Here is a 24,232-nt window from a genome sequence, read left to right on the forward strand (position 1 = left end):
TGTGTGAGATGGATGCTGTGTCTGAAACCCCTCACTGGGTATTTAATAGCTGATTTCGAGAACTGGGAGCACAGATGACAGAGAACTTGGAAACCCAACATCCCTGCTGACCGATGGGTGCACTGGGCATCATCTGGGACTCGTGCCCCTCCTCACTAACTGCAGCTACCCAAAGGTGAGCAGAGGGCTAAGAAATGCAATGGTTTATTGGTTTAGCAAATAAATAAGTCAGAAATGTACAATCCCTAATTCCAGTATCATGGTAACACCACGGGGAGGTATGGCCTGTCCTTGGCTGTCAGAGCAGGCTCGGAGCATCGCCTCCCTCAGACCAACTTGAGCTGGGTTTGCTTCCTCTAGCAGCACTTCATGCATTAGCAGTGCAGGTTCAAGGTGTAACTGTTCTTGCAGATCAGTCACCATCTGCTGCAGGTTTGCCCTGCCTCAGCTCACTGTTCCAGCAGACAGAAACCTGAAGGACAAGCTGAGGAGTGAGGGGGACTTGATGTAAAGACACCTACAGCTCTGGGGAGAGGAGCACAGCTCCTCTGGTGCTGTCTCAAAGGGCAAAGGTTGTACTAACAAGAGGATGGAAGATGCTCCTGGTTTAGATGCTGGTTTCACCCATTTCTCTCCTATGACTGGGTTAAAGACTCTTTCCTGAAGGACTTCAGGGGCTCCCCAGGTTGGGAAAGGACAGCAGTACTTTGTGAAGCTGGTCTTTAACTCCTCCAGATACCTCCAGAAACCTTGACCCGGAATGCTGAGGGAAGTGTCTCTCAGAATACACTTTCTTCAATCTCAACCTCTGTTTCAGCCTGGGGGGGCCCAGGTGAGGCTGTTGTCAGCCTCGACACCTCTCCCACAGGAGCCTTTTCTTCCCGTTGTTGTGTAGAGCCTTGTTCTCCCTCAGGAACGCTCTGAACTGGGTCCTTGGGCATCTCTGGCTCCGCAGGAAAACCGGCTTTCACGTAGCTCTTCACCATCTCCTGCACCTCCATATTCAAACTCTTCAACTTCTCCTCATACTCAGCCTGTGCCTCCCGCTGGAGCTGCAAACAGAGACCTCAGTTACCTCCAGACACTGAAGCTGAGCAGATGTGAGGCTGAGAATGGTGTAAAAACCTGCTCTGAGGGAGCCCAAGGGGCTGGTGAGATGCTGGTGCCACACAGGTTGGTCTCAACCTGTTCTGAATGCTTTGCCTGCAGCCCCAGGCAATCCCTGGCTTCCCTGAAGGTGAGAGTGGGGAGGATTCCAGCTTTACATCATGATGGGCGCTGCAGCTTGATGGGCTGAGGCTGCCTGTTCACATCAACCTGGGAAGAACAGGAATGTGTCTGTGCTGTGAGTCTGAGGAGCTCAGGGATGAGACTCATCTCCTCCAGAGACTCATTTCCACCACACTTTAAATGCAGGGGGTTTGTATGGTCAGCTGAATGCTGGTGCAGGGGTGCAGCACCTCTGACTTCCATCAGTGCAGGCTCCTGCAGAGCCACCTCCTCAATCATTTACTTCCTCGGCAATCTGAGGAGTGGGTGAAGTGTGTGTGTGGGATGAGTGTAGTGAGAGATGCTCCAGGAGGACTGATTCCTGCATTGTGCTGCATTTACTGAGCTTCCTCTTTGCCTTTACCTGGCTTTCTTTCTCCTTGATTGTCCTCAGGTTATCCGCCTGCTTCTCCTCCAGTTTCTGCTGGTACCTGGCTGTCTTCTCCATCACCTTTCACAACAAATAAAACCTCCTCAAATTTAGGTTTTTATAAGCGAAAGCTTTGAAGCAGCAAGTCCCAGGCTCGCAGAGCATGTGCCCCACTGCCATTCCCTCCTTCCCAGGCCTGAGCAATGTCTGCTGGCTCCGAGTTATTTGTGTTGTACCCAAGGACTCTCTAGACCCTCACAGAGCTGTGGGTTAGTTAAGGGGAGCAGCCGCCTTCAGCTGCTCTTTGGCAGCCTGAGGCACTCAGAGCCAATTTAATGGCATTTAAATGCCTTGGAAGAACTCAGGCTCTGTGAGCCCCACAGATCCTGGACATGAGGCACCCACACTGCACAGGGAACAGAGGGCAGAGAGCCAGGGCCAAACTCACCAGCTTGATGGTCTGCACCACTTCCTGAATGTGAGAGTTGTTGATTTCTTTCTTCAACCTTTAAAGAAAGGAAATGCTCAGACACCAAACCCCATCTGTTACCTTTACACAAATCCTGTCTATCAATCCTCATGAAGCGCCACAGATGAGGCCAGGGCTGCTCTGCCCTCCCAGCACAGGTGAGTTACACTCTCAGCCTCCTCCCACACTGAGAGGTTGCTGTAATTTAACCCAGGTACATAACACCCCTTCAGCTCAAACCTGACTGAGAGGTAAGCCAAGTGATTGGGTGCAAAATGCTATTTTCCAGTTAACAGACAGCAAGAGGCCCTTGCTGTGCGCTGGAAGAACAGGAGGTGCCGTACCCTGTTCTGCACCTAGAGGAGGTGAAGCTGTTACAGCTGTGCCGTACTTGACTACACAGGCTCAGCAGCAGGGTATTGTATTGTAACAGCACATAATGTGTCTGGAGCAGGCCAGCTCGTGTCCTGCACAGCCACAGCTCAGTAACAGCTACCCCAGTACCTCTCCTGAGCTGCCTTGTCACTGGTATTCCTCATCATGGTCTGGATTCGCTCCACCCTCTTTGCCTCCAGCCTCTTCTTAACGTCCTTAATATTGCTGTGGAGAGAATGGAGGAGACCTGGGTACAACCCGGAGCCCAAAGCAGCCCCGACGTGCACTCTGAGTACTCTCGTGTCCAGAAAAGCAAAGTCTGAGTGAGTGGGCTGCAGCCAGAGGCACAGGAGGAGACACGTGCAATGGGACTGGGTTGTGTCCCTGCACTGGGCTCCTCTGGAGCAGCAAGAAACTTGCTGAAAGTGCTGACACTGCTGAAGAAAGCAGAGTGAAGGAACTCCATGGTGAGCAGAGCTGAGCCAGGCACCTGAAGCCAGCAGAAAGGTGCATGAACTGTGGGATGTGACTTGCAAAGCAGAACCCACAAACATTCCTCCCTCCTCCACCCTCCCCGTTTCCCGTCTCTCCTCCAGCCTCTGCATTTCTCTCCCATGAATGGTTCCCACACCCTGGAGTTCAGTTTTCCTGTTGGACTCCAAAGCTCCCTGCTCTGAGAGGCCAAGAACCGAACTCTGCTGTGTGGCACAAGAGCACCCACAGGGAGAAGCTCACTGGGTGCCCACGTTTGTCTTCTGAGAAGCAGTGAGTAATCACTTCCCTGTTCTTCTTCTCCATAGCATTCATGGGTTTACACACTTGTGGCACATCCCCCTCTAGCATCTGCTCCCCGAGCTGAGCCCCAATGCACTGCTTTCATGCAGAAATGCCTCCTCACTGCTGTCTGCCACCCCCTTCTTGCTCTTTCAAGGCTCGAGATCTTCCCTGGTGACAGAGCTCACCCCAGGTACCACTGGCTCATGGCTGGCTTCTTCCATTCACATTATTCCCTCCATTATTTATTCAGTCTCAATTTAACTGCCATTTTTATTGCCTGTTGCTCAAGAGCTTTAAATCCTGCTGCAGCTCCTCGCAGCCAGCTGGAGCTGTGACTGGACTAAAGGCCATTGTAGGGTGAGCAAACCATTAACCAGCTACTCAACCTGTTTCTCTTAGTCTTGTCTGCATGTGCTGATGGCTGAGCAAGAGCCTATCTTGGTGGGGGACATGAAAAGGGGAAGTTTTGCCTGAGTTAGCAACTAAAGACCGAGAGAGGCTATAATGGGCAGGAGGAATGAGTGAGGATTTAGCTTCAGGACAAAGTTATTACAAGAACAAATGGATAAACGCCTGCTTAGAGTCTGGTGAGTTGATTCTGCCACTTTACTGAAGTACTGAAGCCAAGATGCTCAATTCACTCAGGAGCCTGAGCTCATCAGTGCCTGGAAGGGATTGTATGTGATATGATGCATTGAGTGCAGCAGGGACAACACCCAGTGCCCAGCAGCTCTTACTGAATTAGTCAAGGCTCCTTCCTGCAGCTTGAACTTGTGTCCTGTTTGTGCCTGGTGGCAGGACCGCTTCTGGAGATGACAAGAGCTGGCTTCTTGCCACTGTGCAACTGTGAGACCCTGAATCACATCCCTCTGCCTCTACTTCTCACCAAAGTAGAATCAGAATCAACCAGGTTGGAAAAGAGCTTTAAGCTCATCCAGTCTAACCGTTCCCCATCACTGCCAAGGCTGGGCATCTTGACTAACCCATGGCAAGAACTGTTTCTCTTCCCCTGTATTCACTCCCTGGCTGTAGTCCAGTGCTTTGAAAGGTAGCAGCAAAAGCAACCCCGGACCAGAGCCATCCATTAGCAATTTGTTACCCAAATCAACTTTACCTTTCTGACGTCTCCTTCAGTGCCTTCAGCTCTGCTGCCTGCTTCTCTCGGGCCAGCTCTATTATCTTGGTGACTTGCTGGTCAAGGGATGAACACAAGATCAAAACCAAACCAACCAAGCTGGGACGCAGCACATAGAATCATAGAATAGTTTGGGTTGGAAAGGACCTTAAGATCATCCAGTTCCTGCCCATGGGCAGGGACACCTCCCACTAAACTGTGCCACCCAACACTCATCATCCAGATCTCATCCCACCAGCTCAGCTTTATCCCTCCCTGCACTCAGCTCCAGGGCCAGCTCATCCCGAGGCTTTGTGCAAACCTGTGCACCACAGTGGTGAGTTCAGATGTGCACAGGGGTAACAGCAGAGCTCTCTGAGCCATGTCACACATTCCAGGTTATCCCCATGGACAGCTTCCAGCCCTGTGTGCAGGAGTCAGCACTGGATTCACTGCGCTTGGGGGTAGGTGGGGAACAGCAGCTACCTTCTAAACAACAAGGGCTGCAGCAAGAGAATGGGACTTGTGCCTCGTGTTTCCTCCTGCTCCTGGCAGGTCAGAGTGGTCAGCCCTGCACTGCTGCCTCAGAGGGAACCCCTGGCTGCTGCTCTGTGAGAACTCAGGCTGTGATTTCATAGCCCTGCTCACTAAACCTCAGTCTTTGACAGTTGTGAGACAAGAATGTTTCATTCCCTCAGCTTCTCTCTGGTGATGAGCCTGATTTCCAGGTAAGTGACTTCTCAAGAGGCAGGTTTTGTTTGCCCTGAGGGGTGGTTCAGGCTGGAGCAGCCAGTCTTGCAGACAGCTTGCAAGGTGCTTGTCAAGCCAAAGTACACCAGGGAACTTCGGATTTCACACATGTGATGCAAACTGCTCTGGAAAATACCGATAGGAAAAGGCCTCCCAGTCCTGGATCATTGCCCTTCCATGGGAACAGATGGTGTATACTCTGTTTGTCACCACCACCTCATGGACTGCACGTTGGCTTATCATGTCTCTTGCTGGTGTTTGCTTAAGGTGGGGAGTCCGAGGGTGTGGGAGGCCCTGATGCCACTGCAGGACTCCTTACATGGACACTTACCTTGACTTCCACTAAGTCAAACACCAAAACACTTCCCAGAGTTCAGGAGGAAGGAGATCCTGCCCTGCTGCTGCTGCTGGGGGGTGGTTCTATGAGTACAGTCCCTTGTACAGGAAGTACAAGGCTTTCATTTTCTTAGCACCATAGGTACTGCAGGGCTGCTCTGTGTCACCTGTCCTGGCCGAGTGACAGTGGTGAGTGTGTCTCACCCCACAGTGTGGCTGTAATGCTCTGATGGTTGCCTCAATGAACCTGCAGGGCTTCAACGTGCACTCGTGTGTCACCCGAGCTCTGAGGGTACAGCATCAACCAGGGAGCTGTGAGAAGCTGGTACAGCTCCATGTGCCCAGCTCTTGGAGGTGGCACCTGGGGTGTATGAAGACAGTAACCACCACGTTACAGCCAAGCTGAGCTATCAGGAGAGTTTAAGCAGATGGAGCCTGATGTGCTTCAGGGCAGTCCTCAATTCCTTTTCAGTTGCAACCTATAGAAGTGTTTGTGCTGGATTTTTATAGCTCCTAACAAACAAGCACCGCTACCTCCACTCTCCCTCACCTCACACAGACCTGACCCTTGCTCTGAGGGGTGTTTCCTGTCCTGAGGCCACATTTCCAAGCTCATGGTTTAGTGAAGAACTTGGGGTTTGGGCAGGGGCTCTCTCAGGCTACATCATCTGCTGCCACTGTGGCCCTTACCTCTGTGGCATGCTGCTGCTTCTTCCTTCGAATGCCCTCGTGGTGTTCCTCCCCCAGGAGCACGAGGTCCATCTCCAGCCTCTCCCTCAGCTCCACAACTTGGCTGTCAGCACTCTCTGCCGTGTCTACAGGATTTGCACAGGTACCAACATCACCTCTAGTCAAGCTCCTGCAGAACAGATACAGCGGCTGTGCTGCTTCCAGAGCTGCGGGTACAATCCTCAGCTTCCTGCCCACCCTGCAGTGGGAACACTGGGAGCACTCCGTAAGCCCAGGGAGATGGGGATGCCTGCACCACCCCATGCTTCCCTCAGAGAACAGGAGCCCCTGTTCCTCTTGGCCAGGCCCTTACCTCTTCTTCAGGGTTTTCCTATTGTGCACCATCCTTTTCTTGCCTCCGTAGCAGACAGACTCCGAGAAGAGCACGGAGTATTTCTGCAGCAGCTCCTCCCTCCTTTTACTTCCTTTCCTCTCCAGCTCCCTCAACTCCTTCTCCTGCTTCTTCAGCAGCTTGAGGAAGAGCTTCATCTGCTGCAGGTCTGTGAGGCTGGCTGTCTCTGGCTCTAAAACACAAAGGCAAGAGCCTGTTTTCTCTCCTGTAGCGTTTCTGTACCTGTTGTGATGGGGTCAGCCAGGCTTTTCCACCATTGCCTTCATTCAGCTTCCCTTCCCTCCCTTCAGCATCACATAGAGCTCAGGTCACCATCTGGGGTATGTGTGGCTTGGGGGTGGCCACAAGAACTGCTGCCTTTTGGCCAGAGGAACCCTTGGTGGTGATGTGCCACTCTCTCTCTGATGCCCTGCAGCCTTTCCCACAATTCCAAGTATCCCAACTGTTAAGGAAGTGGCAGCTCCAGCGATAAGGGAAGAGCTTTGTTATTTCCTTGCTGATTTTTCTGCAGAACTGAGTTAATGACAGGCACTTTCATCCCATTTTGTGTCACATTTCTGCGGTTCTGAGGAATAAACATAAGGGCTTTTGAGGTGAATGAAAGCGAGGGGGACGATGCCTGGAACTGGTGGGGAACATGTTATCTGGCAGCAGCATGTCAGGCAGATGAGCTTATCTGGGGCAGAAAGGCCACAGGGAGTTGTCTGCTCAGGGGATTCTTCTTGCTTGGAAGGTGTAAAACTGAACAGCACTTGGGGGTTGTGTCTGCAGCCCAGTGCTGGGCTGGGTCAGCTCCTGCTCAGGGGCTGGTGCTGAGGACAAGGAAGCGTACTGCTGAATGCAAGGAGTCTGCTCCCAAACCAGAGCCGTCTGTGCCTCCATCCCTTGTGATGCCTCTTACCTGAGCTACAGTAACCACAGCCTATCCTGGGGAATGTTTTCCTTAGGACTAACTGTTAAGAACAAAACTTAATGTACATAACAGTTACTTGGCATCATATCCTGAGTGCAGCAGTTTACTCTTGTGCCTTCTGTTCAGCTTTGTGGCACACTGGTTACTAGCTGTTTGTATTGGTTTGTATCACACTGCACTAACACACACAAAAACGGATGAACAGCGCTTACTACAAAGGGTGCATGTGTGCTGAGGGCTCCCTGTGGCCACATCACCTCTGCTTTAGTCAGTCCCTCAGTAAAGGACCCATCAAATCTGGCCACAGCAGAACTTGTGTGGCAGCTCCAGCCTCCTCCCCTGCTATGAAGCTGACCTGCTGCAGTCCTGCTGCAGCCAGTGCCCTCAGAGGGCTAAAAGCTCCTCTGCCCTACCTGTGCAGGTCATAGTGGCCCAGCTTGCCTAAGCCATGGGTCACAACTCCAAGCCTCTGCCTCCCTGAGACCTGCTGTGAGCTCCATCCCAGCCTGGTGCTAAGCACACACCATGGCACTTGTCCAATGGGGAAATGGTGCTACAGGCAGGGAAACAACTCCCTGGGCCCAGAGGTTCCTGTGCTGTGTGTGTAGTGCTGCCTGCCACAGGCAGGGGTGGCTCAGGTCTGATTTATTTACAAACAGCCTCCATCTCTATCTTATCCCAGTGAGAAACTCGGCAGAGGGGGAACATAAGATGCCTGACAGGGCCTCAGCCCACATGAACAGCACAAGCAGTTACCTGCCATCTGCAGCACCTCCACCACATTCTCATCCTTGGCAAATGCTGCTGCTCCTGGAATCACAAAAGAGGCTCCTGTTTATCTGGGATCTTCAAGTTGAAAACAGGCAGTGTAAGGGCTCACCAAGAACATGGGCCACATGGAGAATGTTGGTGTGAATACAAAGGCATTAATTAAGCTGCTGAGATGATTAAGTGCTTGGGAACGCTTGTGCTTATGTTAACAGGCACAGCAGAAAGGGAACAGGCTTCTCTGCCTTGCCAGAGAAAAAGGGCATTTGCTGTGTATTAGGCTGAACATTGCTGGTGAGGATTTGGCACGTGTAAGGCTGTTTACAGTCTTAGAGAAGTCTTAGAGAAGGATGTTCTGGTCTGAAATAGGAGAAAACTGATTTGTTTTTGAGACCAACATATTTGAAAGGACACTAATCCCTTGATACATATGGAAGAAATACTGATGAGTTGTCAAGCACTGTAACACATAAGTGAAGAGAATGAGCCCATCTAAGGGTACGGTAGGGAGTATGATAGGGCGTAGAGCTTCTCTTCTACTTTCAGCTCACCCCACACCCACAGCTTTACCTGCAGGCCCATTGGAATGAGGCAGGCTGAATTTCCCACTGGAGTCTGGCATCCCATTCATTTCAGCAGACGCATTCCTCTGTGTGCCCAGCCTCTAAAACAAAGATCAGAAGTAAATCAAAGCTCGGTTATTTCAGGCTGAACCCATGGAACGTGTTTTAGAGTCAATGACAGAACCTGGTAAAACTCACCTCCACTGAGCCATCTTTCAACTTTACTGATCTCTTGTCTTGCAGATTGAAGAACTTGATGGGGTTGGAGAGAGCAATAGTCAGATCTAGAAACAAGGAGGAAATCTTTGCTTGGATTATCACACAACTCACTGTAATCTGATTTCTTTTGCCTTCCAGCTCCCTTCTGGCCAAGGACAGGAAATGGTGGAGAAGGGAAGTTTTGTATTCTCTATTTGGACCAAGGGACGGGAGTGTTCTCAGTCCCATTCTGAGGTGACAGCTCACGACTGATGCTCAGGGCAGCTGCATGAAGATGAAAAGAGCACACTGCTCCCAAACTCCAAAGCCAGGTCAAGACTTTCCCAACCTGCACAGCTCCCTGCTCCAGTTCCAGTCCAGTCTGTATAAACCTGGTCTGTTTTAGGAATATGTGTTTAAACTGTCAATTTAATGGGGTTTTCCCCATAAATAAGGTTCATTTGTTTGAACACAGGAGAAGAGAGACTGAACACGACCAGTACTGACCAGAACTTCTGTTACATTCTGCATGGCTTTGTGCACAACTATTTAAAGGCTTTGCTGTGTGGGGCTTCTTTTCTGATTCACCTCTCACTGTTCGACTATCCCCTTTTTAAAGGAAGATCCCTGAATCTCAGTGTGAGGAAGCACCTCCTGCTCTTCAAACAGGGAAGAAGAACGCTCCTATGCTCCCTAAACCCCTACTGTTGTCAGTCCCTGATAGCTGTCAACTCTTTACTCACAGGAACCTCTCTCTGCCTCTGAGTAGAAGCAATAAAAAGACTGACTCAGACCCCTTATGTGAGCACTGCACATCAGGCACGTGTGCCTCAGTCCATACGGGACCCACATGCTTCTGGTGAAAGCAAGGGTGTGACAGGACGCTGGCACCAACTCAAGGCCCATCCTGACAACGAATTAAGGGTGCAGCAGGAAAGCAGCCCCTAGACTGGAAAAGTGCTTCTGGATCCCAGTTTGGCCAAAGCCAGAGCACCCCCCATGTGCATTCTACCTGCCCAAGCGTCAGGAACGTAGTCCTTGATCTCCAGGTACACGAACAGGGAGGGCATGGTGAGGGGCATGTTGCTCTCGCTGCGGAGGCAGATGTGGTGATAGCCTGAGAACAGAGAGCAGAAGAGGTGAACTGACACAATCTCTGCTTGGCTGGGTGCTCCAGCACAAAACCAGGAGGGCGCGGTGAACAGATCATGGAATTAAGCCAAGGTTGTACCAGGACAAATTTGAAGGCTCTACTGCCTACAGGAATGGCGATTAAGTAGCAAAACATACAGATCATAGAGCCACAGCCTGGTTTGGGTTGGAAAGGACCTTAAAGCTCCTCCAGCTCCAACCCCTGCCACGGGCAGGGACCCCTTCCACTGGAGCAGCTTGCTCCAAGCCCCTGTGTCCAACCTGGCCTTGAACACTGCCAGGGATGGGGCAGCCACAGCTTCTCTGGGCACCCTCACAGGGAAGAGCTCCTGCCTTTATCTAACCTGAAATGTTAGATAAGAAAAGATGTTTGTAGCTTCCTTTCAGCCTCCAGTGGATGGGTCTCAGGGTACAAAAGCTGAAGGAATCTCCACAAAACTTACCTGAGTGCACTGCAATGACGGGAATGATGCGGTGACCAATGAACTTCCCTCCTTCCTCCCAGGCCACAATTTTGAGAGATGCCAACTCAGGCATCATGATCTAAGTTAAAAACAGAGGAAGAGACCAGTGTCCTCACCTCCACCTCGACCAGCATATTAGCTTCACTAAGCAGGACCTTACTCTGTTCTCCTTCCAGCAAACCAGTGCCATGCATCCAAGGCTACAGTTTCTCACAGACACAAGTGAATTCTCAGAAATTAGAATCACAGAATCAACCAGGTTGGAAAAGCCCTTCAAGCTCATCCAGTCCAACTCTTACCCCAGCACTGCCAAAGCCACCCCTAACCCATGGCACTGAGGCCTCATCTCCACGGTGTGTGAACACTTGCAGGGCCGGTGCCTGCAGCCCTGCCCTGGGCAGCCTGTTCCAATGCCTGAGCACCCTTTGGGGCAGGAATTGTTCCTCAGCTCCATCTAAACCTGCCCTGGTGCAGCTTGAGGCCGGTTCCTCTTGTCCCATCCCTTGTTCCTTGGGAGCAGAGCCCAGCCCCTCCTGGCTCCATCCTCCTGTCAGGCAGTTGTAGGGAGCGATCAGGTCCCCTTGAGCCTTCTCTTCTCCAGACTGAGCAACCCCAAACTCCACAAAACGCAGGCTTCCCAGAGGAGAGGCTGCTCAGGATCACAGGAAGGCAGTTACCCCAACAGGGCAACAAACCCTCCAAACCACAGCTTCCAGGAAGCAATTCCCCAGGGAAGGGAATGAACTCAGAAGGTGAATTTGGCAAACATGGAAACTTTGCCATAAGGCCTTCTGTCTCCCTCCTCTCCCATTCTGACATTACATAAACTAAGGATTATTCTGCCAGAACTGAAGCCTGAAAAGCATTTCCTGAAATGAGGATAATATTTATCTGCCACATCCCAACAACCTGCAACTATCTGCTGCTACTTCAGGGTGCTTAACAGAGATGAATCTTGTAACGTGTGTTTTGCCTTTGTGACCTACTGCAGAAAGCTGGATTAGTGACCACGGAATTCTTGTGGACCAACAGAGCAGTTTTCCATGTCTTGGCACCACTGTGAACCTCCCACTGGTGCCATCACTTCTCTAGTTTGCATTTCCCATTTACAGTTTAACCACAGACATTCAGTTCCTGGTGCTCAATCAGTCAGCTCAGCCTGAAGTGCACCACAAATAGGAGCCTTTTAGTGCCTGTGATTTCCAGGAATGCTCCAGCTACCCCTTGTCTGTTCAGGGAAATAGCGATGGGGACTTGGTTTGGATACTGTTGTTTGGATTCTGTTGTCGCTGACCTCTCAAGAGGCAGCACTTGTGGCCAACAGGATCCTTAGGGATTCTCTGTCTAAATTCCTATCAACTGTTGCTACCTTTTCGAAAACAAAAGCCTCCTCTTTCCACACAGGGTTAATGGAGTTGGCCGTGGAGGTCAGCTTGGTTCTGTATTTGCGCTTCGTGTCCCTTGGCAACCCAAAGAGCTCCACTTCCACGTATGTCTTCACACTGCGGTCAGAGAGGAACTGACCAGAGAGTATCTACAACGAGCAGAAACACAGTGAGCAGCTGCTCAAGAGAACAGAACAGAAGAGCTCAACCACCCACACCTGCACCCTAGGGTCACCCTCCCACCCCAAAACCCCTTTCCTGCAGCAGCTTCCACCCATGTTTCTTGCTTCAGCACTTCCTCCAGCCTCCTCCCTCCCTCCCCATCATCCCAGCTTTGGCTTCTGCTGTGGAGCAGATGCTAATTTTTGATTTTCATGCGATTATGATTAATTTGAAGCAGTGAAAAGCCTGGGGGTTGCCATGGAAACACTCTCCCACAGGACTCCCCAGGTTCATTTGCCACTAAGAACCCTACTGGGTAATAAACAGTGGGGACAGAGATGCCAGTTGTGTTTGCGGTGCCAGGCACTGGCTGGCAGGGCAGGAGCAGCCCCATGGTCTGTACTTGCCGTGACTGAGAGGGTACTGGCCACCACCACGTCGATGCGGTCCACGGAGAAGGGGTCAAACTGCTTGTCTGGCCGCCGCATGAACTCATGCTTGAGCAGATACCCACACTGGCCATTGAACTCAAACAGAGCCATGTTCTGCTGCATGGGGACATCTGAGACACAGAGGAACACAGTGAGAAACATCTCTGTGGGACCTCCTCAGGTGCTTGTACGCTATGAGCGAGCCGAAGGATGCTGTTACAGCCCCTGCGAGCCAAAGGCTCCCAAAACAATTCCAGAAACTAATTAAAGCCTCTCAGCACCCTACAGGGAAAGGTATTACAGCAGCTGCTGTAAGAAAGGCGAGTGCTTTGCTTATAATTGCACCACAAGTCTTGGGCAGAACTAAATTAAAGCTTCCTCTGAAGTACCCACTATTTCTGGTGTGAAGTAAACAGTTGTCTGAGCCCCCCTGCTCATTCCCCTGCTCATTCTGGGCCTCCTCTCAGTCCATCTTCTCCTTTGGCACTGCTTTGAGAACACTGCTTGGTGGTTTCTGTGCCTGTCTCCAATACAATGCCCTCTTCATAACCAACCTTTCACCCTCTCCCTTTTAAAGTTGCTTTGCTTTTTCTCCTTCTGATCCTAGAGCTAGTCTCCTACACTCTCTCTATACTCCTCTGAGGAAGAAAGAGGGGTAAAGGACAGCATTCTCTGGAGGCTTTTCTTCCCTTCTCATGCTGGTTGTGCAGCAAGGGAAAGGCCCTTCTTCCCTGCTCAGGTCAAAATACTGGAAACAATAGCATAGAGAGGCCAGCCCTGCAGCCAGATGGAGCTCTGCCTCTGCCTGGCAAAAGAGGAAGCAGCTCAGGGAAGCAGGAGCCTGTGATGGATTTGCGCACAGTGTTTAGTCTGACACCATGTGATAGGACAGCCAGAGATGGGATCCAGGCATTGAGTGACAGCAAGCCCCTATCTGTGTGTATGCAAAAGTGTGACGAACCAGGTGTGTGCTGGGCCTAGAAAAGTGCTTTTAGTCTGTGGGAGATGGATTCAAAGATGAGCATCATTCTGGAGAAGGCACATGGAATAAACACACGCATGGAAAGAGCAGCAAAGGAAGAGCCAGTGAACACGCACAGAGCCTCACCCCTCAGAGGCTGGGGGACAATGTGACACTCACCCATGGTCTGGAAGTTGAGTGCCACCATCTGACAGCCGACGTTCCAGAACATCTGGGGCATGTAATTGGAGGAGTCCATCCGGGTGCCTTTGGGGTAAATCCGGCTCATCTGCCGCTTGTTGTATCTACAGATGCGCTATTGGAAACAAGTCCGAGCCCTCCGTGTGCACCCTGGGGCTACCTCATGTATCCAGGTTATGAGAACTAAGTGTGAGGTGTCCCTGCCCATTGCAGGGGGGTTGGAACTGGATGATCTTAAGGTCTTTTCCAACCCTAACTGTTCTATGATTCTATGAAGTTCTGCTACCAAATGCCCAGAGCCTTCCAGACAAGAAGCGAGAGAGGCCTTGGCAACACCAGGCTGCTCTCCCATACCCTTTCCACTTAAGGACAAGCATCTGGCAGCCGTGGTGCACTCTACAGCCAGATGCATCCTGTCAAGAACCCCTCTGGACAACTTCCAAGCCCCCCTGGAAGATCCCACCTGCACACTTTGTATCTCTGATGAATGGTTTTCAAGGTACTGAAATCACAAACTAGCCAGAGATGCCTCAGCCTTACCCAAGCTTCAGATTAGTCCTCACACCCCGTACCAACTACTCTGGACAAAGGTTGCCAAAAGGATACTCCACAAACTGCATGGGGAACTTGGTTAGGAGATCATAAGCCTTCAGCTCCGTGAAGGAGGAGATCACATAACTCCGGTTCTTCTCTGGAAACAGATCAAAAAGCATTCAGGAGAAAGGCATTCCCAGCCTCTTCCCATGTGTGAAGATCAATGGATCCACGTAGCCCTCGTCCTGCTCTCTCCCACCTTCTCCCAGGTACCATTTTCTATCAAGGCAATTTCCCTTTCCCTGGTCCCTTGAAAAGGCACTGAAGAATAGGTGATAAAAGGTGATTTATGTTTACCAGGGAGACAATGCTTCTGCAGTGCAGGACAGGATGGGTTCCCAAAGTTTAACTGGCAATCACTGTGCCCATCTCTGTCTGGATGTCAGTGACATTTAGAGAATAGCTTCTGCCTGGGGTTTTAGTCCCAGTAATCCAAATATTCAAAGCTCTTTATTTTGTCAGGTTTCCCTTTCTTCACTCTCCTATTTTCTTCTTTTTCTTTTCTTTCTTCCATCAATCAAATCAGCTCACTCGAAGCTAGACCCAAATGTGGGAGGTGTTCAGAAGAACCCATTCTGTGCACAGAAATTGAGTGCATTTTCAGTGTTTCACACGTTTCTGTGTCCAATCCCCACAGAAGAGGAAGGGCAGGCACATATATTAAGGAATGCTGGGCTCAATCCTGCCCCCAGAAGCAGCAAAGCAAGCTCAGAGATGTCACTGGCTTCTATGCTGCTGCTTTTCATTCTCACTTGTATAACTGGGAGCACTATCTGACATCTCCCTGTTTTCTCCATACCAATACCTTACTACAGGGAGGAGAGCAGAAAGGAAGTGTTTGAGACCATGCACATGTTGTGGGAGAGAGTGAACACAACAGAAAAGGGGTGAAGGCAAGTCCCAAAGGCAGGTGGAAGAGCGGCTGAAAGCACTGCTCTCCTGGTGGAATGGAAATACTTGGGATTCTGAAAGGATTCAGTCTGACTTACGGAGAGAGACTTCAAAGGAGTCAAATTTGATGGGCTGGATGTAGTTGACCAGGCTGGACATTTCCTCATAGGCTGTCACTTCCAAACCAGCAGTGCCCTGTGGAGAAAACAACATCCAAGAGATAGCAGATGAAGGGACCTTGCCTGGAGGTGCAACAAGCTCCACCTGGGCTTCACAGACAGCTCCAGTGGCTGCTCTGATCAGGGCACCAGTTGCTTTGGCTTCCTGGTCCTGCAGCTACACTGTGAGCAGCATAGCCAGGGGCACAGAGTTTCAGTAGCTTGGCAAAAGCTGAGACTGAGGCACACTGAGAGGCATCAGTCAGTAAGTGAAAAGCCCAGGATCTCCTTAATCTCTCAAAGCATCAAGTGTGGGACAAACAAGGACATTACTTTCCCTCCTCTCTGAGTGGCCCCAGGGAGATGGAAATGGAATTTTTATTCAAGGGATGCTGATCAAATTCCCCCTTCAGCAGCAGCACTTCAGGTTTCGGTAACAACTTTTATCAGACTAAGGCTAAGCCTCTCCAAACACCCCAAAGGCAAATGACTACCTCCAAATCATGCAGAATATCAAAGGCAGAGTCTAACTCTTCTGCCATACCCTGTGCTTGCAATGTAATTTCTCTTCTTCAGTTTCTCCTGCAAAAATCTTCTGGCATGGAGGAAGGACTGATCATAGCAAAGTTCATTCTCCTTTACATTCTGGGTTCATCTCTATTCAGTTCCTATAAAGATGAGCTGAAAGAGCTGGGCTGGTTCAGCCTGGAGGACGCTCCAGGGAAACCTTAGAGCAGCTCCAGTGCCTAAAGGGCTCCAGGAAACCTGGAGAGGGGCTTTGGACAAGGGCCTGTAGGGACAGGCCAAGGGGAATGGCTTTAACCTGCCAGAGGGGAGACTGAGATGAGCTCTTAGGCAGAAGCTCTTCCCTGTGAGGGTGCTGAGGCGCTGGCACAGGGTGCCCAGAGAAGCTGTGGCTGCCCCATCCCTGGCAGTGCTCAAGGCCAGGTTGGACACAGGGGCTTGGAGCAAGCTGCTCCAGTGGAAGGGGTCCCTGCCTGTGGCAGGGGTTGGAGCTGAAGGAGCTTTAAGGTCCCTTCAACCCAAACCAGTCTGGGATTCTACGGATATGGTGAGGCTCTAGAGAAAACCCGAGGCCAGAGAAACAGCCAGCCAAACCGCAGAAAAGGGACAGAACCAGCAGTGCCAGTACCTCATCCGACTGCATCTTTTTAATTTCCTCTTCATCCAGGTTTCCGAGATGTTCATCCTCTTCCTCTGGTTCCTCTTCAGCCACATCACCTGCCCAGACTAAGCACACACAGCCCACATCAGTAGTACCCACGGGTAGTGCATTGAGACAAGACATTGCAGATTGCTGGCCATGGAGAGCTCTACAAACCCTCACAGTCAAGTCATCAGGAGCAGTAAGTGGAAGAATTATGGACTTCATGTGCTCCTACCATGACAGGGACTGAAAATACACTGTTCTACCGCAAGTGCCCTGAGCCCAGGAGGTGACAGGCTTGAGGAAGGGAAGAGAGTGGGGCTGAAGGTTCTATAAACCTTCAAGAAGCTCATGGTGAAGAACTAGGCCATGGTGAATTTGTGGTTATCAGAGAGCTACAAGCAGTAAAAGCTGCTTCCCTTCCATCAAACCAGTGTGTATCAATGAATGACTCATGGAGCCATATGGCTCAGTAGGCAGAAGAGCTGACTGATGGGCAGGGCACAAGTGGGTTGTCTATTTTGGTTGAAGTGTTTGAAAATATTCTGAAGATTTCATTTCTCTTCCAAGCTTATGCTGCTTCTTGTGATAAGTGAATTAATGACTAGCACTGGCTTGCCTCAAGCTAGTGCTGGTGGTTTGGAAGGTCTCCAGTGGGCCAGACTTGCTTATCTAGCTATACTAGTCCCCTTCAGACATACCAGTATCTTCAGCATCCGTAGGGGTTGGCAGCTCAATGATTTCTGGTTCCACATTCCTCCCTTTCTTCAAAGAGTTCTGCCTCTTCCCACATACAGATTGGTTCTTTTTATTCTTAATCAGGATCTTCCCTAAGAGATCCTTAGGACTTGGCAGAGGAACTCCTGGCTTCAGCTGCAACAGATCACCTTTCATCACAAAGAGTTCAAACACTCATCTCTCCTGTCCCTCCCAGTACCATTCCTATGGCCATTTACTGGTCCATGGACACATCTCTCACTCACTGTACACTTTATTTTCTCCATTCATCCCACTATATGCAGATTTAAGACTTCACCTTTTATTCCAGAGCAGCATTTTGCACCTTACACATTTGCTACCTGCACATGCCAGGCTGTTCCCAGCCACCTATCCTGCATCTCAGCTAAAACCCCATCTACATGGCTTGAAGCACCCACACGCCTCTGGCTTTCACATGCCACCTACTTCTCTCATTATCCCAGAGCCTCAGCCCTGGATCAGCTCTCAGGCCATATTCAAAGCCTCTGCCTGCAGCAGATCTGAAAATGATCCCAGAGGAGGTGGCTCAAGACAAGGACGTGTGACTCAGACTCTGCTTCCAGACCCACACTCCCTCTACAGACAGCCATAAGCCTAGTAATAACTCAGCCAATACCCTGAACTGCTCCTCCCCACACACAGCCCCTGTTTCTCCCTGTTGCCTGGACAAGGACCTGGGTCTGGGCAGTGGCAATTGCTGCTTTGCCCACTGCTTCTTTTCAGCTCTTCTTCTGATCTCACTGCTTTAAAACACAGGCACTGCCTGGTATTTGTAAATCCACGTGCATTCACAAGGCAGCTGGAGTGGCAATGGCCATGGAGACCACCAAGGATGTCACTGTGTCCACAAAAATACATAACATACAAGTAAGCTGACAAACAGCGTGAAGCAGATCAGGACATCTACTCAGCTATTCTGAGCACAAAGCTGTGTGTGTCACTGACCTGCCTGTCTGTGCCTGGAAGGGAGTATTTCCAGGGTGGAAGTAGGAAGTGAGAAGCATTGGTAGGAAGAGCCTGAAATGCTGCTAAGCCCTTGTTCCTGTTTCTTTCCAAAGCAAGAGCTGGCAGAGATCTGAAACAGTACCACGTACAGAAATACACTTGGCTACCTAGAGCCCAGTTTCCCAAGTCACTGAAGTCACAGAGTGTTAAACAAGAGCAGAGCCAGCAAGTGCTTAGAAACACCTTTGTGACTGAGAGATCTTCCATCCACTTACTATTTGCTTACCCCTATGAACCAAGCTTATTTGTCCATGGCATCATCTTCTCTTTCACTGTCCCTGTATCCACTCTCCTAGCCCCAGGAGTGACCAATTCCTTCAGAAAGACCTCTCCACTAAACCTCCCTCCCCAGCTTCACTTACTGGGTATTTCTCCAGTGGCTCTGTCAGCAGCATATCTCCAAATATAGTTCTGCAGTACTCAGCCATCTTCGCCTGCTGCTTGGGCCTGATGAACAAAGAGATCAAAGCAGGAGTGAACAGGAAAACAGATGCCCAAATCCAGACCTTAACATGAACAACCATCCCAAAACCCGTGTACTCTACCCAGAAAATCATCTCTTACCCTCACTGACTACGCAGACCTTAAAGTCCCTTCCCAGGCTGACTTCCATTTGTCCATACTCTGCCATCCCAAGCTAGAAGGCTGCACAACTGTGGTCACTCTCACTGTGCAGCTTCTGGCTTGTCTTTCAGCTCTGCCCCACCTCCATTTGCTTTAGAAATCTCAAGTGATGTTTCAGATCTCAGGCACTCACAAACCCAGCAGCTCTTGCCTGCACACTTTGTGCTCTGGACAACAAGAACACAACTCTCCTAGCCACTGGATACTCACGAGTCCACGTGGTTCTCAAAGGACAGGATGACAGGATAGAGAGATGTTTTAAAAGCACTTTCTGCAATGGCTTCAATGGCATCCTAAATGAGAGGCAATGGGCAGAGAAAAGATGAGCACTGGTTAGTAACAGAGAAATGCAGCTCAGCTCCCACTGAACAGACCCTAAACTGATCCCTGTCAAGGGCTTCTCTTTAAAGCAACTGCTCCCAGGAAGAAGGTGAGAAACACTTTTTTCTACCCGCCCAGATTCCAGCTCCAGAGGAGACAACATGCACCTAAACTCAACAGACTGCATAGAAAATGAAGGTGAAGGTATAGGAATATGAGTTTTATAGTTCAGTGTACACATCAAGGAATGGGAAAGCATATTGCCAGTGACAAGTCACTGCCACATGCACTTTGAATTGGTAGAGAAAGGTGTCTGCAGTCCGTCATCAAACTGCTTCAAACCCTGTTTAAACTTACCTCTGAACCTGTCCTTTTCTATCCTATCACCCACTTATAAAATCTTTCTGTCTAGCAGCAGAGAAAACTGGGATGTTCATAACCAGCAGTGCTGACATTCCAAATGCAAACACCATGGAAACCTTCTCAGCATTAATGGCGTAAGAAAAAATAACCATATTTTCCCTGTTAAACTGCCACAAAGTTTCCCCCCATTTTCTTTCCTTGTGCTGTCTAATTGACATGGTGAAAAGTGTCATTTGCTTCTTTGCAATTACAGTCCCCCTTGGTTCCCCAAGTCCTGGTTGATCTTAGAACTGAGGGAGTCTTAGCACTGCCACAGCTGCTCCATGGACCACATGGATTCTCTATCACAGACCCCTGCAAGACTCAGGGGAGAAGAAGCTACAGAAAAAGCTACTAAAAGGCCAGAGGCAATGGTAGGAAAGGGAGAGGTGGAGGGAACGATCCCAATGTTATGTAAAACTAATCCCTGGGCACACGCTGTGGTAACAGGTTCTCATTTCCTGGAGGAACAGTCACACGCTGCAGCAGAACTCTGCAATTACAGCACCTCCAGCTGCCATTATGTCTCCTACCTGCAGTGAGCTGCTGTGCAAAGGCAGAAGTACTGCTACAAGAGGTGGGGAACTACTGACAGGGAGTGTGACAACAGCTTGGATCTTAACGTTGGGTTTGGGTTTTTTTCCCACATAAATATTTTAGGAATAGTGAAGTGTGGGAAGAGGGGGAAGAAATGGAACAAGAATAAATAGCTTTAAAAAGAATCTGAATTGCCTCTGCCTGTTGGCAGCTGCTGAGGAAAGGAGTGCAGGGAAATCAGTGTGATGCATTGCTTTATAACCTGCTGTAACTTCTGTGGTTAAATGCTCTGTGTTTCCAAAGGAAAAGTAGACTTTGCCCAGTGCTTCTGAAGCCTGGGAGCTGGATACTGAGGGAAGCCACCTGCACAGCTGCTCCACTGAGCACATTCCACACACTCCTGTAATAAGAAGTAACCTGAAAGGTGTTCCTGCAGAGCACCACCATGAGGGGCTCTAAGCCACAGAAAGTGCTGCTCACCAGCTAGAAATAAACTCATTTTAACCACCGTTTGTTTCTTGCTTGTTTCTCTGATGTGCATCTATCCATAACGCACCTTTCTGTCCATACAGCCATCTCACCACACAGCCCTGTGTATGCAGGCACATCTATTCAATCACCTCTCCATCACTACTACCTGCCTGTCTGCCTTTTCACATTCATTCATCTTCACGCAGCCAGCAACCTCTCTTCTGGTCCTCCCACGCCAAAAACTTACACACACTCCAACCTATTGCATGTTTGTTCATCTTCACTCTATCTACATGTTCATTCACTTGTCAGACTGCCATCAGTCTTTTCCTCCTAAACATCTTTGCCCTCAGCCAACCCATCTGACAGTTCCCTCAGCAGCCTCCTCAAAGAGAGATCAGTCTAAACCCGAGCAGGGGAAGCATCGATGGAGCAAACTCTCTCCGTACCTTGAAGAGGATCTCGGTTGTCATGGTGAAGCCGTGGGTGATGATGGGCTCCTCCTCCGGGGGGCGGCCCTTCCAGCAGTCCAGCTCCACGCAGCGGCAGCCGCTCAGCAGCGTTTGCCGGTACATCTCAGGAGAGGAAATGCCAGAGAACTGACCAGCTGGAGGAGGGAGGCTCAGCATCAGCTGCACTCACCTGCAACAGCTTCTGCACCAACAGGAGCAGCAGAAACCTCTGCTGCCCTTCAGCACGTGTACGGGGCAGACTGACACAGGGTGACATTGCTTCTTACACAGCCCTCAAGTGCCAAGCCCCTCAGGGTGTATTAGAGCCCTCAGCCCTCTGAACTTCAGGGCATACATCTGCTCACCTGACTGTCAGTATCACCCCTCCACCCCAGTGTGGTACCTACAAGTGGGAGCTGAGGCAGGCTCTGGAACTGCCCATACCTGTTAAATATGTGTTGTGAGATGAGTTGATGAAGTAGTGTGAGAGCGGTTGAGTCATGTCCTGGTACAGCAATAGTTTGTCCAGTGCTATCACATTGTTCTCAGGGCCACAGAGGAACCAGACCATCCCCTCTGGAGACAGCTGCCCTACATGAGAAATAGGGCTGTTAACAGCACTGAAACAAAGTGGTTCTGACACCTCCTCAGCAGTGCATCTAACACCGGGATTGTGAGAATCAGGCTGATTGCTCTCCATGGGAAGTCAGGGTAGCAGAAGGTGTGAGCCCCTCTGCTGTTTTCATACTACCTCTAGAACAAGACTCACCTCTCTGGATGTTAATCCCACTGGGCTCATACTTCTCTATGAGGCTCTGCACCTGCTCGGGTTTGGCTGGAGGGAAGAGGATGTCATTGAGGCGAGAGTCTCGCTGCTTCTTGTTGATGAACTTTGCCAAGTGCTCTTTGGTCATGTAGGGCTTTGCTTTTAAATGGCTGCAGTGAGGAGCAGAGGTAAGGCCTGGGTATTACCCACAAAACCCATTCACTAAAGAGAGACTGGTCCTTCCCCAGGCCAGCAAGGGGTGTCCACCTCCCTGGACCCACAGGTTTCTCTGTTGTCTACATTCCTTCCTGTAAATGATGCTTCCCACTGCTGTGTCCTTTCTTTTTCCTCACCAATTCCATGCTGTGAAGAGTTTGTACCGAGGGGAGCACAAAGATTATTTTGAGCCACTGACTCAGACTCTGAAAAGGACTTGAACTTCAGTTTTGTGACCTGGCTTCCCGCCCTCCTAAGGCCTGAGACCAGACAAACCACAGAGCATTAAACCCCCTTGTCCCTCCTTTTGTCTGTCTTTTCCCACAAGAGATCAAGTTCTCTGCAATGGCTTGAGGGAAACTTACTGTGAGGTAAATATCTCATCAATCTCAGGCCGTGGACACAGATTCATGAGGAAAGTTTTATAGACAGTCTCAGGGAAGTCCTCTGGGTTGATGGCATCATTCTGATGAATGCAATAAGGACAAGTCAGTACCACAAACCATCATCTCACCTTTCCATTTACACTCACAGCCCAGCACTTGTTTGTGACAATGCAAGTAAGAGACTAGAACATCTGGCAAGGTGTTTAGGGAAGAACAGATGGAGTGGAGAAGCAGCACGATGCCCTACTTCCAAACAGTCATTTAGAATCACCAAATCAACTGGGTTGGAAAAGACCTTTAAGATCATCAAGTCCAACCATTTAAACTATCTCTCGGTGCCTCCTGTGTGATGGTATAAAGCTGATGCTTGATGCACTGGTAGAAGCTGTCAGAGGCCTGGACTGCTCTTGGTGGTTGGTAGAAATGCCAAGATTAACCATCAGATTTGTTGCTTCAAAGAGCAGACAGTGAAACAGGCTGAAGGGAACGTGCTGCTTCTTGTGCCCCACAGTGCAAGGGATGGAGTCACAAGTGTTACTGCAGTACAAGCAGCAAGAACTGATCCTAGTAGGCCTGCAGCTAAGGCATGGCAGCTAGGGGTAAGGAAAAGGTTTCACAGCTGTTAGATGAGCAAGAACACCACAGTCAGGGCAGGCAAAAAGATTACTGTCAAACTAGTGACGTCTGTGGCTACCAAGCGCAACCCTTACCTTGCCCTTTGGAAGGTGACAGGCACTTAATGCTGCTTCCACCCTCTTCCTGTCTGCAGGAAACATCTGAAAAATACTGAGCACACAGCGAAAAGGAAATCACCAGAGTGTGGCAGGAGTCAGGAAAGGCTGGGTTTGGGTGCTGGGAGCTGCAGCCACAGCGCAAGACACTCAAAATGCACAGTGAAGGAGGCTACAGAAGGCTGCAAACATGAACCAGAGAAGATAGTGTTTCTCCAAGGGGTAACTGAGGTATCAAGACTTAGAAACCCACAGGGGGTTTTCTGACTGCTGCCTTAACACAGAAGTCCCACATTTCTGCTATGGACTCTGTCAAAGCCCTGTCACTAACCTGCATCAAGCTTACTCTTGTCATTATCCTTTCCCTGCCCCTCTTGGAGATGTCCCTGTGGCAGCAAAGCCTCATGCCACAAATTCCATACAACACTTCCCCACAAGACACTATCCCATGCGGTAGCTGGCATCAGCAGGAAATAACTCTGTAGTCAAGACAACGTTCAAAACAAGCAAACAAATATGGTGCATATTTGCTGCTTTGAAAGAAGGCAACATTTTCTGGAACCAAAGGATTTCCATAAATTCAAGGAACAAAGTCATTACACAGGCAAAGAACCTGGTGTGCTGCCTGATGGAAGCACTGAAGTTTGCTGTGCAGAAACCAAAGCTCACCTCCTATTTAGGAAGCTGGGTAGTGATCTGCAGGGCAGAAAGCACTCGGTCAAGGCTTCAGCATAAAGCAGCCCCTTTGTGCACTATGGAACAGTAACAACTGCACTCGCCCTGCTTTCAGAATACCCCAGTCAGCAGCTCTGAGGTCTCCTCACAGATAAATGTGGATGTCAGCTCCGCCAGCTCCTGGCATCCCAGCTGCTCACAGCCAGAAAGGGGAGCAAAGAGTGCCCAATGTGCCAGGTGGGAAAGTGTTCTGCTGCAGAGGACTTATGCAAACTCAGGGCACATTGGCTCCCTTTGCAAGGCAAAAACTGCAGCACCCTTGTTATGATTCAAAGGG

The 24,232-nt window shown here is 50.0% G+C and overlaps 1 protein-coding gene across 5 annotated transcripts in view; it reads right to left on the reverse strand.

The window, feature by feature from the left end:
- Positions 1-215: 215 nt before the first annotated feature.
- PLCB2 (phospholipase C beta 2) overlaps positions 216-24,232 on the reverse strand; it is a 43,768-nt gene continuing 19,751 nt past the window's right edge. For 2 of the 5 annotated variants that reach the window (XM_080617559.1, XM_080617560.1), the window contains 26 exons: positions 23,200-23,275; positions 22,469-22,569; positions 21,891-22,057; positions 21,566-21,712; positions 21,119-21,276; positions 19,149-19,231; positions 18,677-18,761; positions 17,252-17,423; positions 16,536-16,633; positions 15,323-15,419; positions 14,346-14,430; positions 13,719-13,843; positions 12,554-12,708; positions 11,969-12,133; positions 10,579-10,678; positions 9,996-10,100; positions 8,984-9,069; positions 8,793-8,886; positions 8,211-8,264; positions 6,503-6,713; positions 6,151-6,319; positions 4,375-4,451; positions 2,613-2,708; positions 2,088-2,145; positions 1,634-1,720; positions 216-1,052 (listed from right to left, as the gene is read on the reverse strand). In XM_080617559.1, coding sequence (XP_080473685.1) covers positions 780-1,052; positions 1,634-1,720; positions 2,088-2,145; positions 2,613-2,708; positions 4,375-4,451; positions 6,151-6,319; positions 6,503-6,713; positions 8,211-8,264; positions 8,793-8,886; positions 8,984-9,069; positions 9,996-10,100; positions 10,579-10,678; positions 11,969-12,133; positions 12,554-12,708; positions 13,719-13,843; positions 14,346-14,430; positions 15,323-15,419; positions 16,536-16,633; positions 17,252-17,423; positions 18,677-18,761; positions 19,149-19,231; positions 21,119-21,276; positions 21,566-21,712; positions 21,891-22,057; positions 22,469-22,569; positions 23,200-23,275 — 3,124 coding nt within the window. In that variant the 3' untranslated portion in view covers positions 216-779. Of the gene's footprint in view, positions 1,053-1,633; positions 1,721-2,087; positions 2,146-2,612; positions 2,709-4,374; positions 4,452-6,150; positions 6,320-6,502; positions 6,714-8,210; positions 8,301-8,792; positions 8,887-8,983; positions 9,070-9,995; positions 10,101-10,578; positions 10,679-11,968; positions 12,134-12,553; positions 12,709-13,718; positions 13,844-14,345; positions 14,431-15,322; positions 15,420-16,535; positions 16,634-17,251; positions 17,424-18,676; positions 18,762-19,148; positions 19,232-21,118; positions 21,277-21,565; positions 21,713-21,890; positions 22,058-22,468; positions 22,570-23,199; positions 23,276-24,232 lie in introns of those variants that run through there. The other 3 variants (XR_013956802.1, XR_013956803.1, XR_013956804.1) reach the window with 3 other exon arrangements.

Source organism: Psittacula echo, assembly GCF_963264785.1.
Source record: "Psittacula echo genome assembly, chromosome: 5".
Lineage (NCBI taxonomy): Eukaryota > Metazoa > Chordata > Aves > Psittaciformes > Psittacidae > Psittacula > Psittacula echo.